Source organism: Eublepharis macularius, chromosome 4, assembly GCF_028583425.1.
Source record: "Eublepharis macularius isolate TG4126 chromosome 4, MPM_Emac_v1.0, whole genome shotgun sequence".
Classification (NCBI taxonomy): Eukaryota; Metazoa; Chordata; class Lepidosauria; order Squamata; family Eublepharidae; genus Eublepharis; species Eublepharis macularius.
The window spans coordinates 109,049,535-109,067,394 of record NC_072793.1 but is presented as its reverse complement, the minus strand read 5'-3'; the positions used below and the strand labels follow the sequence as shown (position 1 = coordinate 109,067,394).

Here is a 17,860-nt window from a genome sequence, read left to right as displayed (position 1 = left end):
ATAAACAACACTATGGCCCTGCTAAGTCAAGATAGATCGAGGGCCAAATGCAAAGGATCATGGTATGCATGGTATATTCTGGACAGAAACACAGCAACTTTAGAAGAACAATGTTCAAAGGCAGAGGGAATTGAGAAGTGCCAGTTGCAGTTCCAGGAGGTCCCTCCACTGTGACAGTGGGTCCATTGTGACAAGGAATCTGATGCTGAGTTTGCCTATTGCTCTTAATTTTGAACCCTGGAAAGAGCTCTACAGTGCTCTTTCTGGGCTTTTCAGTTCTGGAGTTCAGATCAGAATGGAGTTTGGGGCTCAGTCAGATCCACCGCATGGCAGATGGTTCCTCCCAAGTATTGAAAGGAAGGATTCTCGCCTCATAATGGGAACACAACTACAAAGTGCAAGGAAACACAGCATCAACAGTAGACATGGGTACAAACTAAAAAAATTTAACGAACCAGCGGTTCGTGGTTCGGTGCCAACGACGATCCTGAGGTCACGAACCACAAAAACATTTTACGTTGCTGAACTGGTTAGTGGTTCGCTGGGCATGGGACAGCCCCCGTGGCACTTAGAGAGCTCATTTTCCTGGGGAGTCTTTTGCAGGCTCTCCTACAGCCATCAGCCAAGTTTGGACAAGATTGCAAAAGGGATCTTGGAGTTATACCCTCTCCAATCCAAAGCCCCCAGGAAACTCCCACTCGATACAATTAGAGCCACTGGTTGACGTTGGCTGGCACCCCCCCATGTGCCCGCCCGCCAGGCCAAAAAGGAGCACACTAGTATTCCGAACGATGTAGGAAGGTGGGTACTGGCGGTGGCCACTGGACCTGGCAGGCACGGGGAGGTGGCGACAAGCCGCCTCCCTTCAGGTGGCGGGGGGTCTGGCCGCTCGCCGGCAGCACCCCCCCATGTGCCTGCCCGCCCGGCCAAAAAGGAGCATGCTGGTATTCCCAGCGAGGGCAGGAACATGGTTGATGCTGGTGGCTGCTGGTCATGGCGGGCACGGGGAGGCGGCGATGAGCCACCTCCCCTCAGGGGGTGGGGGGGTCTGGCCACTCGCCAGCGGCACCCCCCATGTGCCCGCCCACCAGGCCAAGGAGGAGCACACTGGTATTCCCGGAGTGGGTGGGAGAGCACATGACATTCGGACGGGGGCTTGATCCCCCAGCATCAGCGGATCCTCACCCGAGGGTCCCACTGAGGAACAGTGTGGCGGCGGCAGACAACAATACCCATCTTCCTGCCTTCCCGGAAAGGATGGATGGAGAGGACCTGTTACGTGGGGGGTAAGTGGGAAGATCCCCCCACAACCACCAGGCCAAAAAGGAGCATGCTGGTATTCCCAGTGCTGAAGGGCTGGGAATCTCTATCTGTCTCTACATACAGTTCTCCAACCATATACCATTCTCTGACTGTTAACATTCATTCTCTAATGTTTGTGCATACATTCTAGTGTCCTTTTCATTATACTGATACATTCTGTACTGTTTGTCTCTTTCTCTGTTTTTGATTTTCAATCCTTTTCTCCATGGATGTGGCGTGTTCTGTTCGATTCTATATCTCCTTGATGCATTCGCATTCCATTTCTACTTCTAGAACGGTTGATATCTGTGTGCCCTGTTCTATCTGTTTCTCTGTTTCTCCCTCTCACTGTCTATTTGTAACTTTCTATCTCTCTTTGTCTCTTCCTATGTGATTCCACCACTATTTATCTGAATCTATCTCTTTCTACGTATATATCTGTCCTTTATTATTTCTTTCCATCTCTAGCTGTCTTTTTTCCTCTTTCTATAACTTTATTGTTTTCTATATTCCTTTCTCTATCATCATCCATATGTAGGCTTGTGTGTCCATCTTTTCCCAATGGTTTTGTTTTTGTTTTTCAATACATCTTTCTATCTGTCTCTCTGTCTTGTTCTGTCCGACATGAGGAAGGGGAGGGGGAAGATCCCACAGCAGCCACAGGTCCTCACCCGAGGGTCCCACTCAGAAGTAATACGATGGCAGCCGACAGTACCCACCTTCCTGCCTTGATGGAAAGGACGAGAGTTGCAGGACACATTCCCACCCAGCTGAAAGGGGTCCCGTCAGTCCCATTGACAGGGGAACCACCATGTTGTCAACCGACTGTATCCCTATACAATACAATCGGCTGCACGATCGCAACTGAGCTGTGTAACCAAGAAGGGAGCAGTAACAGGATAGTCCTTGTGAAGCAGGGGCTGACCTGATCCACTGTCCTGCCTTTGCGGAAAGTAGGGGATGGGCAGGACAGGAGACATTGCTTGGATGGGTCAGAGTGGTTTCTGAGAGGGTGAGACGGAAATGTGACAGCAGCAGCAGCTGACATCGGCAACCTTCCTGCCTTTGTAGGAAGGATGAGTTGAGCAGCCCATTCCCCCCTGCTAAGAGGGCTCGGCGTTTGCGATGGATGGGGGCACCATGCGGCTAAACTATATGTGAAACAGTGCTGCTGTGCAAGTGCCCAAAGGAGGCTGCCATCAGCATCACCCACCTTCCTGACTTGCCAGAAAGGATGGGAAGGAGAGGACCTGTCATGTGGGGGGTAAGTGGGAAGATCCCCCCACAACCACCAGGCCAAAGAGGAGAGCGCTGGTATTCCCAGCATGGGAGGGAGAGGACATGATATTTGGACTGGGGGCCTGATCCCCCAGCCACCGCGAGTCCTCACCTGAGGGTCCCACTGAGGAACAGTGTGGCAGCAGCCGCCTCTTGAACCATCAGACTCAAGGTTCTAAGCGGCGCTGTCCCAGACCCCGAGGGAAAAACCTCCATGAGCACGGCCTGCCAGAGTGCTCTGCTCCCACCAGTGTCACCCTCAGGGCAAAGTGACCCTCCCACTGACCCCCACTCAGAAGAGCTGGTGGCCCCCTTTCTCCCCCCAATGGATGTTTCACTGGGTGAGGAGGGAGACAGGCTCAGGTGGTGCCTCTTTAGGTGCCAAGTCAGGGCTGTCGAAGACAGGAGCTTCGGGTTTTTGCCCCTGCGCACCAGGACATCACAGGCACGGCACGGCACCTCACCACACGGGGGTCATCAGGAAGGGCCCCAAAGTGCCTCCATATGGAGGCGTTGAAAAGTCGACTGCTAACTGTCCCAGAGGAAGGAGGACAAACGGTTACAGGCTGCACTGCGAGGCTGGACACGGACGACGGGGTGAGGGGTGGACTGCAGGAGGGGACACCACTGAGAGTTTGGGACGGGGATGGGAGGGATCTTTCATAACACACATACCATTCCTCCAGGGATCCATCACCCACCCACCCCTCCTCAAAATGTTGAGAGAGATTCCACCCTGCACAAAGACTTCTTGGGCCTCCTCCACAGCCCACACAGGTGAATTGGAGTGGGAGGACTCTCTGCAGCCCCTGAGCCACACCCAAGAGTGCTTTCCACAACTGAACCAAGAGGACTGCCATTGCACTTCACCCCACAACCACCCTTGGCGGCCAACACAACAGGAAGACTCATTGTGCCATCAAACTAGAATTAAGGAGTACAGGAAAGGAGATGACTCTGTGTGCCCTCCACTGTAGTGCCCACTGAGCTTGGCCCCAGGGCCTGGCAGCAGCCCTGGAACCAGAGGCTGAGGCTAGAGCCCTAGCCCAGCACACCAAGATGCCTGACCACCAGATCAGGCACTGGAAATAATACTTTGAGCCCTCAGCCCAGGTGCCCACCGAGCTTGGCCCCAGGGCCTGGCAGCAGACCTGGCACCAGAGGGAGGGAGGGACTAGAGCCCTAGCCCACCACTCCCACAGACCTGACCAGATCAAGCACTAATAATACTGTGTGAGCCTTCAGCCCTGGTGCCCACTGAGCTTGGACCCAGGGCCTGGTAGCAGCCCTGGCACCAGAGGGAGGGAGGGACTAGAGTCCTACCCCACCACTCCCACAGACCCGAACAGATCAGGCACTAAATACTGTGTGAACCCTCAGCTGAGGTGCCCACTGAGCTTGGACCCAGGGCCTGGCAGGGCCTGGAAGCAGCACCCCACCCCAACCCCAGCCTCGGGTTTCCGAGGCTGGGGCTACAGGCATAGCCCAGCACACCAAGATGCCTGGACGGAACAGGCAGAGACTAAGAATAGTAATAGTAATAATAAGAATCAGAATTAAAATGATAACAATTGTGATAATAAAAAGAATCATTTGGTGAGCCCTCAGCCCAGGTGCCCACTGAGCTTGGCTCCAGGGCCTGGCAGCAGCCCTGGCACCAGAGGGAGGGAGGGACTAGAGCCCTAGCCCACCACTCCCACAGACCTGACCCGATCAGGCACTGATCAATAATCAATGTGAGCCCTCAGCCGAGGTGCCCACTGAACTTGGCCCCAGAGCCAGGCAGCAGCCCTGGAACCAGAAGAGATAGATCCCTATCCCCCTAATCCAAGCTGAACTATACTCTCAGTCTCTCTCCCCAAAGGCTAGCAAGTGGCAAGCAAGAGCTCTGTCCCACTCCACTGCTCGCTGAAAGTGAAGCCCAGCCTGGGAGCCCACGGCTATTTATAAGCACAGGTCCCATTGAGCAACGCAGGAGGTCTGTGTTTGGCCGTCAGAGCTGCCTATCAGGGTTTGCAGGGATGAAATTGGAGTGCCCATGGCTACAGGACACCCCATTCCTCCTCCCTCCCTTGGGTGTCTTCTCCCAACTTGTAACTGCTTTGCAGCTCCGTGGTTGGAAGGAAGACCTGCTGATCAAGGTAAGCTGGGCTTCCATTCGGGTTCCCAGGGCGACAGAAGGAGCACAGACAGAGTTCAGGCATTCCCCCGGCTCTGTTTCCAGGGGAACTGATTGCTGGCGCCTGACTGTCTGGCTTCCTGAACCGCGGCCGAACGCACCTCTTCCGAATGTTGGTTCGTTGGCCATGAATAATTATGAACTGCCGGATCGCGATCGCGTGATCGCCATTTTCATGGATTTTTGAAGTTCGTAATGCGGTTCGTGCCCATCTCTAATCAACAGGCAACAGCTGGAAACAAAGGTAATTTATTAGAACTATTATACAGAAGGATTTTTAAAAAATTGCTGTGCTGTGCTGGTTGGCAATAGAGCATTCTCCTGCTTGGGCACTGGCCCAAAACCACCATTTTGCAAGCTAGTTTTTGACCACTATGTGTGCCTATTGAAACACACCATCTTTGGGGTCCATTGTTGTATGTTTTTGTGCTTGAGGAGAGACTAATGGTTGGTTATAAGATGGTTTGTGGTTAAGTTTTAAGAAAGCCTCTTTTCCTCACCTACCCTTGAAAAGAACAGTGTGCACACCTGCAGCAGCCCAACACTTGCTTTGATGCCTTTCCCCAAGCATTCCTCAGGGTCCATAAACACAACCTTGTTGTGTGTGTGCTCAAACTTGATGGGTCAATAATCAGGAGGGAGAACTATGTTCTGTGTGATTTTAGTGCCATTAAGGGCAAAAAACAGCAGAACCGGAGCCTCATTTCTCCAACCCCCCTTCAAAAGAATAACATGTGTGCGCACATGTGCAGCCAACACCTGCCCTGCATATGCACAGTGAGCAGAAACTCATGATAATGAAAAAAACCAAACGGATTAGATCTGATCAAGCACCACCCATCTGGAACAAACCAATAACGGAAGAGAGTTAGTCTGGAAACCCTAGATTTGAAATGGATGAGGAGGATGAGTTAATTCAAACATTTTAGTTACAGTTCCATCAAGAACTACCGGGGGCTGAAATTATTTAAAATAAATTGCCACAAGAATCTGATAAATACTTCAAAAACAGTTCCCACATTCTAAACCACGAATGCTATGTTAGTTCAGATATGATAAAAGCTTGAACCTTCCATTAGAAGATGCTCATTTTTGTTACTTAGTGGCAACATGGTTATACATTGTTTTAACACAGGCGACCCATTTTTCTCTTGCTCTGATACTTACATTAAATATTAATAAAGAGCTGAAATAAAGCCACTGAGTACCATCTCTACCCCAGTACTACTATATTAAAAGAAACAGCAACTTCTGATTTAGAATTTTGCTTCACAGGCTTATGCTTAATGCCAACAATGTTTTTTGATAAGCATAAAATCAAGCCAATATAATGCTAATTAAAAGCAAGATGCTGATTCCAAAAACTTAATACACCAGCTATTTTTTCTGTGTTCCTGTCACTGAAAACAGTTACACCATGAAGAACTGGCACTGCCTGCACGATATGACCTTTCCCCATTAAAGAAATACTAACCTTCTCATGATAGCCTTTGCTTGGGTTTAGATAAATATACTGCATCCTGGCTACTTGATGTGACCTTCCTTACTCATTAATGAATTTATTTCTTTTAAACATAATTTCAGCAGAATTGGCACATATCTTACCATCATTCACTTACCCCTCCCCCCTTATTGATCAGCTTATATCTACCCAGATAGTTTCTGGTGGGTTGCCGTGTTGGTCTGCGGTAGAAGCTTTCCATGGCATAAGCTTTGAGAGTCAACGCTCCCTTCATCTGACACTGAAACTCCCTGAAAATCTTGTTGGTCTTTAAGGTGCCATTGGACTCCAATCTTGCTCTTATATCTACTCATGTACCTTGCATATGTCCTAGTGGAGTCAAGAGGACTGGTCTAGTTTTTTTATTATGCACATCCCTGACTATGGATAATGCCATGAAAATGACTCATTCCCTTTTGTGCACATACCATCACGGGATCAAACATACAGATAAATACTATGAAGGATACCTGTCTTCTAAAACAAATAAAATGCAGAAATATCTTTAATAAAATTATTTCTATCAATGCAATACTTTAATGAATATGTTTCATCTATGATCATAGATAGCAAATATTTTCACAGTAAACTGATGCCAGATTATCATTTAGATAATAATTGTGTACTTTTGTAGCACGTGGCTAATTTTGAGCACATACTACCAAACATTTAAGCCATGGGCTGTCGTCACACGGGTCCTTATTTCGTCAGTTTTGCACTAGAAATGGTTTCTTCTGTTATCGTTATTAGAACGGATTCTCCCATCTTTTGACGACTGCTTGCACTTCCAGTCAGTCACATTAAAAGGGAAAAGCGAAATTTGACGGTCAGTCAAAGTGCGTCCGGAAACGGGGCCCTAAAAATCCCACCCCTTTTTAAATTTTTCTTTTTTGCATATTTGAGCTATATCACTCTTCTATTATACCAATGTTGTGCTAGGCCAACCCAAAAGCCAACCATGATAGGTAGCAAAGGTTTCCCACCCATGGCAGAATAGCGCTATAGCGCTATAGCGCCATAAGGATGACTTTTTAAAAAAAAATTACTTTGAGGCTTAATTGCGGGTCGCGCTGGGGCTTGTGGGAGTGTAGGGCAGGAGAATCGATGTTAGGTGAGACAGATGATCAGAGAAAGTGAGCGTTTTGGTGTTGCAAAGTGTTCATTGTTGATCCAGGGCATTCACATGGAAGTGGATAAAGATGACATAAAGAGTCACAAAGTGTGAATTGGGGAGAATGGCGAAATCGCAAGAGAACCGGAATAAGGTGAGCATTCAGCGGGAGATGGCGTTAGTTTGGCGCTAAATTTATGGCTGTGTGACGATGGCCACAATTAAATGAGAACTGAAGAACACTACACAAAAGATCCCAGTGGATATTATCATTAGATTTTAGTACGTGCACTGTGATTGTACTCCATATTAAACAATAATTATGTGGCTTCTATGGCACTGACTATGGACACATTATTCTCCTTCTATAACTTGCTTATAGTTTTTATTTTATAATATTTCATTAATCAAACATATAACTTGCATGCAGTAATCATACAACTTGTCTTTTTCCAAAATTTGTCTTTAATTTTATGTAATATATTTTTTGTTGTTTAGTGAGAATTTTGGTGTGAAACACATTATTTTAATGTGACTGCTACATTAGCAAATGATTGATATGTTTAATCAATCTTACCCTGACTTTTGAGTTCATATACAGCATAACAGATACTGCAAACAAAGTTGCTGCCAACTGTGATTGTCTTGATAAATAAGTCAGAATTTCCACAGTAGTGAATAATGCTTTTAAATGTGCACGCATGCATGCACACACACACACACACACACAAACAAACAAACACACAGGAATGCTTGCATATAGGCTAATTCAAAGCTTTAAAATGGTATTAAATATTTTCTGAGACTTAGTCTGAATCAAAGTCAATTTAATCTTTGGTTAGACTTTCCAAATACAAACTCGTCAGTTTCTCCTTCCATATTTGTATTCCTTTATTTTATTTAGCAGATTATAGGATAATACTTGTGTATCCCTCTGACAGCATGTTGGCTTAACCATGAAAGTGTAAACAAAAAGTTGCTAGGTTGTCTTTTAGTTTTCCTAGGAACATAAACAGTTTATGATAGTGGGGTGAATGCTTCAATATAAGATCAACTTCTCTTTGAACATACCATGCTCAAACTTCTCTTTTTCAAACAACTTGAGCTGCTTACACAGTAGCTGCTAGTGCTAAATCACCATGCAGGGCCATGCCTTGATGGATAAGTTACATTTGTAACAGTTTGACAGCTTTTGTGTATGCACAGTTGATTGAATAAATCTTCTTAATCATCAGAGAAGAAGGTATATATCCTACACAATCAAAGTTTAGTCACTAAAATGACCTACTTGTCAAGCACAGAATCACTTTCAGTTCAGCCACTTTCTGCACCCACATAGTCAGATGAATCGTGTTTGCGAAAAAAAGAAAAGTGTAAATGTTGAACATGTAAAGGCAGCCAACTGGAGCAGGTCTTTGTCATGACAAAGTACAAGAGTTACACAGTTGCCTGGGGAAGATAGGGTTCCTCCTTGAAATCAGTGGGCTTAGACTGGAGTAACTCTTCTTAGGATTGCAGTGTAAGAGAGCAATCCTAAGCAAGTCTAGACAGAATCCTTTTAACCTTCCCTCTGACTTTTTCCTGCTTAAAAAGCCTTCTTGAGCTGCTGTGGCAAAAATATTGGTACCCATTAATCAGGGGACCAGAATACACCCCCCCCCCAAAGAGATAGAAAAAGGACTGCACTTCCTATGGTTTTCTGTTTCTCTTCTCATTCTTTCCCATTGCTATAGAATCCTGGCAGCTTGAGGAAATAATGTGGGTACTAGTTCTAACTTTTCCCTGCAGCCATTAAACTGAATACAAACAAGGAGGATGCTGCTTTTTCAGTTTATCCTAAAGCTGAAAAGGGGGGCACAGAAACTGAGATTCCCCTACTCCAGCACTAGAGGAGGGATATCCAAGTCCCTATACTGAGCACAAGGAAAGTTGAAAAGTAGGGAACTGACTTCTTACTTTCCAAGTAAGCACCTGGAGCCCTTTCTTGCTCTTGAGGTGACTGAGGGATGAGGAAGTGTCTCCTGCACCTCTTCTGTGACAGGAGAATTGCAGGACAATTTTCTTCCTCCTCAGCCAAAAGGGAGTTTGCTAAGACACAGCTAATCCATGGTTTTTCAGGCTTCCCTTAGGCACACACTCCCATCACTTAAAGCAGGTTTAGAGAATGGTGCTGAGGTTAATAATTCCTTGCAGGATCCTGGCTAGTGACAGCACAGCCTCAGGAATTTCAGAACCTGCTGGCAGTGCAGCGGAGGCCAGTTACATCCCAGACTACTTAGGCCGAAGCCTGGGAATACAGCTTTGCTGGATCAATCATTTTACACAGCTGCCACCCTTGGGTGTTTGACCCAGCTCCAAACTTTGTACAGACCAGGCCTTGCCTGCTCCTGCCTTCCAATTAGCTCCACAAGAGGAGTGTGAAAACAGCTCCCCATCTCCCCTTCTCTCTTTGCAACACACAGTTTTTGTTATGACAGCAGCAACAACAGTGTGTTTATATACTGCCATGTTCAGAGTGGAGAAAAAGTTGGTATTATTATTATTATCCCCACAATACAGCTGGGAAGGTGGGGCTGTGATGAGTGGCTTATCCAAGACCACCAGCAGAGTCCACGGCAGTAGTGGGAGTCGAACTAGCAGAGTGCTGATTTGGAGGCCAGCCATTTAACCATTAGGTTACAGCAGCAGTTCTATTGGACTGTTGTCCCATGGCTCCAAATCCGGAATCCAGTCCTTTGCAAGGTCCAACATGGGGAAAGGGAGGAGAGTAACAGGCTCCTTAAATCTTGTCCCTCTCCCAACAAAAGTGTTACATGGCTTTTTCCATCAGCAATTTTGTTGAAGGGGTGGTAGTGAGACACAGGAAATAACGGGTTAAAATTAAAGCAAAATTATTTTTGTCTAAATGTTAGAAAGAACTTCCTGTCGGAGTGGTTCCTCAGTGAAATGGGCTTCCTTGGGAGGTAGTGGGTTCTACTTCCTTGGAGATATTGAAGAAGAAGCGAAGTGGCCACCTGCCAGCAGTGATGATTACATGACTCAATAAGAATGCACTCAGATTGGGAGAGGGAGGGCATGAAGGGATAAGCTGGTTCTAGGATCTCGTGGCAGTTTCTTACATGCCCAGGGTAATGCGGATCACCACTTTGGCATCAGGAAGCAATTTTTTTCCAGACCAGATTGGCGAGGGATCCTGGAGGATACGGCAGCTCTTTAAAATAACCACGTAACTAGTGTCACGTGGGTATTTTAAAAATGGCCTATTTTAGCCATTTTGGGCACAAATCGGGCTGCTTCCAGAAGGGGGAGTGTTCCTCCACCTAGCGCCAGCCTGATCTTGGCTGTTTCAGCCCCAATCTGGGCCAATTTGGGCCCTAAGTAGGCCCAAATGGCTGAAATGGCACCGAAATGGCCCATATCAGGGCTCAAAAGGCCAGGATCAGGCTGGTGCTGGGTGGGGGACAGTTTCCCACCTGGCATTGGCCTGATCCAGGCTATTTCGGCCCCGAACCAGATCATTTTGGCCACTTGGGGCCCATTTAGGACCCAAAATGGCCTGGATCGGGACCGAAATGGCCAGGATTGGGCTGGTGCTGGGCTGGGGAGGGTTCCCCCACCTGGCATTAACCCAATCCAGGCCATTTTGGCCCCAATCTGGGCCATTTTGGACAGATTTAGGGCCCAAAACGGCCCCGATCAGGGCCGAAATGGCCAGAATTGGGCCAGTGCCTGGCCGTTTGTGGCCAGATCCCAGCCATTTGGAGCCTGAATTGGGCCCCAAATGTCCAGGATTGGGCTCAAAATGGCCAGGATCGGTCCTCTGTCGGGCAGGGGAACACTCCTCCACCCGACAGTGTTCCGATCCTGGCCATTTTGGGCCCCTTTTGGCCATTTGGGCCCGAAATGGCCAGGATTGGGCCACTGCCCAGTGGGGGAGTGCTCTCCCATGTGGTAGCAGCCCGTTCCAGGCTGATCCAGGCCGTTTCTGGCCTGTTTGGGGCCAATTTGGGCCCAGAATGGCCCGGATCGGGCCCTAAATGGCCAGGTTCAGGCTGCTGCCCTGTGGGGGAGTGCTTTCCCATGTGGCAACAGACTGTTCCAGGCTCATTTGGGCCGTTTTGGCCCAATGTGGGCCCAAAATGGCCAAGATCCAGCCACTGCTGGGTGGGGGAGTGCTCCCCTATGGTGGAGCGGCCCGCTCCAGGCTGAATCAGACCCCTCCATGGAGCACAGGAGCACTCCTGGGGCAGCCACGTCTGCGTGATAACATCACTTCCCGGAAGTGATGTTATCATGCAGTCCTAGGAGCACGCACATGCTGCACATGCATATATTGAGAGGTGCACCACCTCCTCCCAGGAGTTGCCCTGGGTGAGAGTTCCCCCACCTCTTTCCCCAGAAAAAAAGCCCTGGATTTGATGGATAGAAAAACTGGGAGCTTACTCTGTTCACTTCTATACAAGATTCTGAAAAGATTACAATAAATCCCTCTTGTTATATCTAATAGCAGATGGTATATCTGAAAAGGAAACACCTATTAGCTGGTAGATGGACATGTATGTCATTATAGAAACAGAAACTATTTATGAAGAACAATCTCTGAACCAAATACAATCAGCATTTCAGACCTTCTTTCAAAAATTGTAACACCATTCCAGGATGAGTCACATTTAGCTGCTGAATGCATAACCATAAAGCATGTCTTGCATTTCAATTTCTGTATTTTTTTCCTGAAAAAATGGTAAGAAATATTTTCAGTGACAGAAATCTTTCAACTGGCTAGTTAGCCTTATTCAATTCTGTTTGGTGAAGCCAAAATAACATTTGATATCTATCAATAGGACAGCAAAGGGATAAAATGAGTCATGCATTATTATAGCTCCTTTCCCAGTCATACAGCAGCAACAGGCATTTATGTTTATTTTTTGCACCTACCATTTCCTTGTGATTTGGATAAAAGGTTTGTTCAATTAGAGGGAACTTTTCTGGTCCCAGGGTTCTGTAGATGGACACCAACTGAGCAAACTGCATAAGAAAATAAACAAAACTTTTGAGCTCAAAAGGCAAAACATCCAGAAATGACCTCAGCAGTGCTATTCGACTTTGTAATTATTATCTATTCAAATGCTCAAAATCCACTTTGTAATACACCAGACTTCAATTATCCACCTACAGAAAAAATATTTTAAAAAATAAAGTACACATATAAAGATTATTCCACATAGAAGGGTAACACTATCTGAATCACAATATAGCAGTACAAGACAGTCTATACTTATAAAGTTTTAAGTAGATTAGAGAGCAATCCTAAGCAGGTCTGCTCAGAATACTACTCAGGTCTACTCAATGGGACTTACTTAGTGTTCTTAGGATTGTACTGGAACTTAGGAGGATTTCAAACAGCACTGGCATAGCACATTTTTGTTATATGCATATTTTATTCATTTGCAAAGCCACCAGCCAATTTTGAGGCAACTCTCATTCATGTTGCACTACAAATAAGGAAGGAAGGAAGGAAAAGGAAAAGGAAAAGGAAAAGGAAAAGGAAAAGGAAAAGGAAAAGGAAAAGGAAAAGGAAAAGAAAGAAAAGAAAAAATTCATTTCATTTTGCTTCACTTCTAGATCTTGATGAGCAGCTTGGTTATCTATTTCTGAGGCTATTGTTTCTACCAAAATATAATGCAACAGCTGAGGCTGCCATATCAAGATTAGCATTGAGGATAAGGAATAGGGGTCATGCAGTGGCCTCATCATGCACAATTTCCCACAGAGTTTATTAAATACTTGTGTTTTTTTTCCCTTTTAGCTACTGGAGTTGTTCAGCTGATACACAGCCTGAGGCACACTGGCACAGCAAGGAAGGATAAGAATCCTTTTGCAAATCTATAGTGTTGATATCAGTATCACCAAAGGGAATGAGAGGAAGGCAACACTGGTGACAGAGGATACAGTGCTATGAGGCAACCAACACACTGTCAGTCCTTTCCTTTCCCACCCTCTTTCTCCATTCACAACCCAGACCCCACTATTGAGAGAGGAGGGAAGGAATTGGATGAGAGGAGCATATCTCCCCTCCCCACCAACTCCAGTGCTCTGAAATGGACTTGGGGAAGAATCTGGTAGCTCTTCCATCCTTTTGTCTCCTGCCTTCTGCACAGCCTGTGCACATCAACTAGTGTTTTTATTTCAAAAAGGTGCCTGGGCATATCAGTGCACATAGTAGCTCTTCTGGTCTTACCGAAATGACAGCTCAATGGGAACTAGGGTTACTGTCAGACTGAGGCTTGAATAAAAGTTGCAATCCAGACTACCCCTTGCAATGAGACAAGAGTTCATTGATTCCAAAAGGCTTTTACTGAAAATAAACAACTAATATAAGTTCACATTCCCAGATCCAAGGATCAGGGCTGAGCTTAGAAATTGTTACGAATGACAGGCAAAAGCAAAGGTACAGAATAGCAGTTCCCTGTGGGCCCCATCCTCCCCCTTAGTTCTCAAAACAATCGGCCCGAGGGTGAGAAAGCGAAAGTTTCCCAAGGGCGTCGGAAAGGCAGATATCTGTAGACATAACATTCCTCTTCTCTCTGTGAGCTTCCAGTGGAAGGCTTGCCACCTGCAAAGAAAACACTTAATATACGGACAGGATCAAAATGGAGTTTCTTTGGTTTGAACATAGTCAGAACCTGACTATGGCCCTGGGGATCCAAATGGGGGACAGAGGGGTGTCGTGGTGGGGTGTGTGTGGGGAGAACTTACCATTAGGGGACTGGGAATCCTAATGGGAATACATGTTTAGGGCTCAAACTGAGGAGACATTAGGAATTCAATGAACAGCATTTCCCCTAGCAAAATTCAGAGCATGAGGCCTGATTTGGATTGTGGCCATGGCACAAGGGAAAGAGTATTAAGTGTTCACCCCTGAAACATTTTCCCAACCTGGAATGGCCCCAGACCACCACTACTTGCCCCATCAGGGAAACATACAGGTACTGCTATGGGTACTTGTATGTTTGTCACAACTGGGCAAAGAGCGTTTTCCCAGGACCACTTCTAATAAGAAATATGGCATGGGGGATGTCAAGTGCTCTCCCTCACACCATGGACCCATTCAGAATTGGGGCCTTGCATACTGGATCTTTAGAAGGAAACAAGTTTCATTCACAGAATCCCCAGCAAAAGATCCTAAGTTCAATACCAGGCATCTCCAGCTAAAACGTCTCTGTAGCTTGGCTAGGAAACCCTTTTGAGTGAGACCTGGAAGAGCAGCTGGAGTGGACTGTATGGGCACAATGGTGTGAATCAGTATAAGATAACTGCTTTGCTTCAGACACTCAATACACAATAAAAACCCAGGAATAAAGCCTATTTATTTATTATTTATGTTATTATAGTCTGCCTTTCTCACTGAAACTCAAGGCAGATCACACAGTGTAAGACTATATGGTCAACAGCTGGAACATTCAATAAACAATGCACTACGGTATGCAAATTTTCAGAGACTGGAAGCAAGCAGAAATCCAATGCAGGGCTGAAAACAATGCTGGAGCGTGTGTAAGCAATTAAACATGACACATTAAACAATGCAGGTATCACACACAGCATAAAATAAATACACTCCATGTTTTCATATGAGTAGTAGTAGTAGTAGTAGTAGCTGCCATTGCTACACAAATCATTTCACTTCATGTTACAAAGGGAAAAAATGGTTGTTGAAAAGGTGAACTTTTCTCCAAACAGCTTAACATGGGTTTTATATAGAGTTGCCAACTCTGGCTTAGGATATTCTGGGAGATTTAGAGGCTGTGCCTAGAGAGGGTGGAGTTTGAGGAAGGGAGGGGGATCAGCAGGGATATGATAAAGTTCACCCCCCAAACTTACCATTTTATCTATGGGAACTCATCTTTGTAGTCAGGAGAACAATTGTAATTTCAGATCTCCAAGATCCATCTGGAAGTTGGCAATAATAGCTTTACAGCAACCAGAAATCTCAAAATTTTCACAGTGATCAAAAAAGCACAAAAAAACCAGTTTGCTTATATTATGCAGCATCTTACATTATGATTCAGACTACAAGGAACAAATTGTGAATTAAGGCATGTTCTGCAGTTGAGTATGGAAAGAGGGATAGCATAGTGCTCCAAAGAGCCTTGATTTTCATTCAAAATATAATTATTTCAGTTTACTTACCACCCAAGGCTTGTCACAGAAATTGTAGGTTGACTCTAGAGAGTTGACACTCGGGATGCCAGAATAATGCATCCCAATTATTAAGTTACGGAAGTCTTCATTTTCTGCCATGCTGAATGAATGTTGTCGGATGAGAACAAAGTCAGGCCTGAATGATCTAAGAAGAATTAAATATTTTAAAAACAATTAACAGTAGAAGAACCACTTTAAAATGAAAGGAGTGTGAGTTACGAGGTAAGAAAAATTAGATTTACAAAAATTATATTTACAAGAAAAGCGCTGAGCTGAAAATGAGAAAAAGATCATTTGGTTGATGTATATTTTTCTACCCTGTGATTTTCTTTCCAGAATTCATTGATTTGCATTATTGAAGAATGTTAAGACTGTTGGTGATGAAAAATCAACCGAGCTCCATTTGGCGCGTATGGCAGGAAATCAAATAGCCAGAAAATACTGGAAACAAATACATAAACGATGTAAAATATTAGCTGTCATTTTGGAAATGGCTCCACTATTATACTTATTAGGATACTCTTCTTGAAAGATGCTTAAAGGCCCGTTATACCTTTTGAAACACTGAACTGTGGCAGCCAGGAAGCTACTTGTTCAGTACTGGAAAAGGTAATCCTTGCCAAGTACAGAAGCTTTGTTGCAAACAATTTGGCATGTCATGTTAATGGATAAAACATCATTTCAAAGACAAAAAAGATTGTAATAACATAGTAAAGAGTCCAGTAGCATCTTTAAGACTAACCAACTTTCGAGAACCACAGCCCTCTTTGTCAGATGCATGAGAGCTGAGGTTCTCGAAAGCTTATGCTGCAAAAAAATTGGTTAGCCTTAAAGGTGTTACTGGACTCTTTACTATTTTGCAACTACAGACTAACATGGCTAGATCCTCTGGATCTATGTAATAACATAGACATCCAGACTTTATTTACTCAGCACTTGCTACTTTTCATTTAATACTGCAGTAGAAAGTTACCTGAAAAGGGTATTAGCAAATAAATTCTTATGCTGATATAGAAAGATTGAATTTGTATTTGTTAGAGGATTATGGTTACGTGGGGTTGAAAATGTATAGTTTTCAATGTATAGTTTATATATGTAAATAGTTCATTTTTGTAAATATTTAATTATTTTGCTATTAAAGAAGCAACAATCCTATGCCTTACTACAAGAGAAAATTACTCTGAGTGAGACAGAGGCAATCTAATTTTGGATGTGTAGCTCATTCCTGAGTGAGACATCATACTTAGGAATGAGCTACACATCCAAAATTAGATTGCCATATTATAAGGGGTCTCTTATAGCCCTGGTTTGACAGTTTTCTAGTCTTAATTTTCACCACTAGTACAATATCAAGAAACTCAATGTGGCCAAATCTGCTGTGGTTACATAAATCCAGAGACCGGATCTTTGAACAGACAGGACAGATTTTTCTACAAACTCGAGAAAAACTCCAGGTTTGCAGAAAAATCTGAAATTTAAATTAAAAAAATAGGAGTTAAAATAATAATAAAAGCGACACCTGTAGCTTTAAAAATAGAATGCCTTCAGTGGTTATTGCAGTAGAAAAGAGCAAGAGTCCAGTAGCACGACTCTCCAAGATATAAGGACAGATGGACTCACATTCTAGCTGTATATGAAGAAGTGAGCTATAACTAACAAAATCTCATACCCTACCATAAATTTTGTTAGTCTTATAGGTCCTACTGCACACTTGCTCTTTTCTACTGCTACAGACAGACTAACACAGCTACCCATTTTGATCTATCTCAGTCACTATTGTTAGGCAACCACAACAGACAGCAAAAGCTTTGGCCATTTTCACACGCGCCCTGGGAGATCGTGCAAACTCACAGCATGAAGCGTCTTCCTAGCACGATCTCCTGGCACGATCCCCTTTAATGACCTGATGGCGTCAGAAAAAGCACCATTAAATGGGATCATGCTGGGAAATTGTGCTAGGAAGATGCTTTTATGCCGTGAGTTTCCCGCGATTTGGGTCCGTGGCCATGTGAAAACGGCCTTTGTTTCTCTCACTAAAAGGCAGGGCAACCAGGCCATTCCAGGGGCTGTTTTGGTTTTTGAAGGAAAATTTATAAGGGCCAGGGCAATCAGCAGTTGCCAGAAAACTTGATACCATGTGAGTTCCATGACTCACCCTAGGCCCAGCTGCTCACTACTGTTCAATAGCAGCCACCCCACAAATAGGGTTGCCAGGTGACTGGTTTTCACCCAGACAGTCCAGTATTTTCTTGGACTGCTAGAGAGAAATGGGAGTAAAAATACCAGACAC

General features: G+C 45.0%; 1 protein-coding gene across 2 annotated transcripts in view; it reads right to left on the bottom strand.

Annotated features, from left to right (window-relative positions):
• The window catches only part of SYN2 (synapsin II), a 341,584-nt gene that overhangs the window by 114,087 nt on the left and 209,637 nt on the right, over window positions 1-17,860 (bottom strand). For both annotated transcript variants that reach the window (XM_054976925.1, XM_054976926.1), the window contains 2 exons: window positions 15,559-15,715; window positions 12,307-12,396 (listed from right to left, as the gene is read on the bottom strand). In XM_054976925.1, the coding sequence (XP_054832900.1) occupies window positions 12,307-12,396; window positions 15,559-15,715 (247 nt within the window). The remainder of the gene's footprint in view (window positions 1-12,306; window positions 12,397-15,558; window positions 15,716-17,860) is intronic.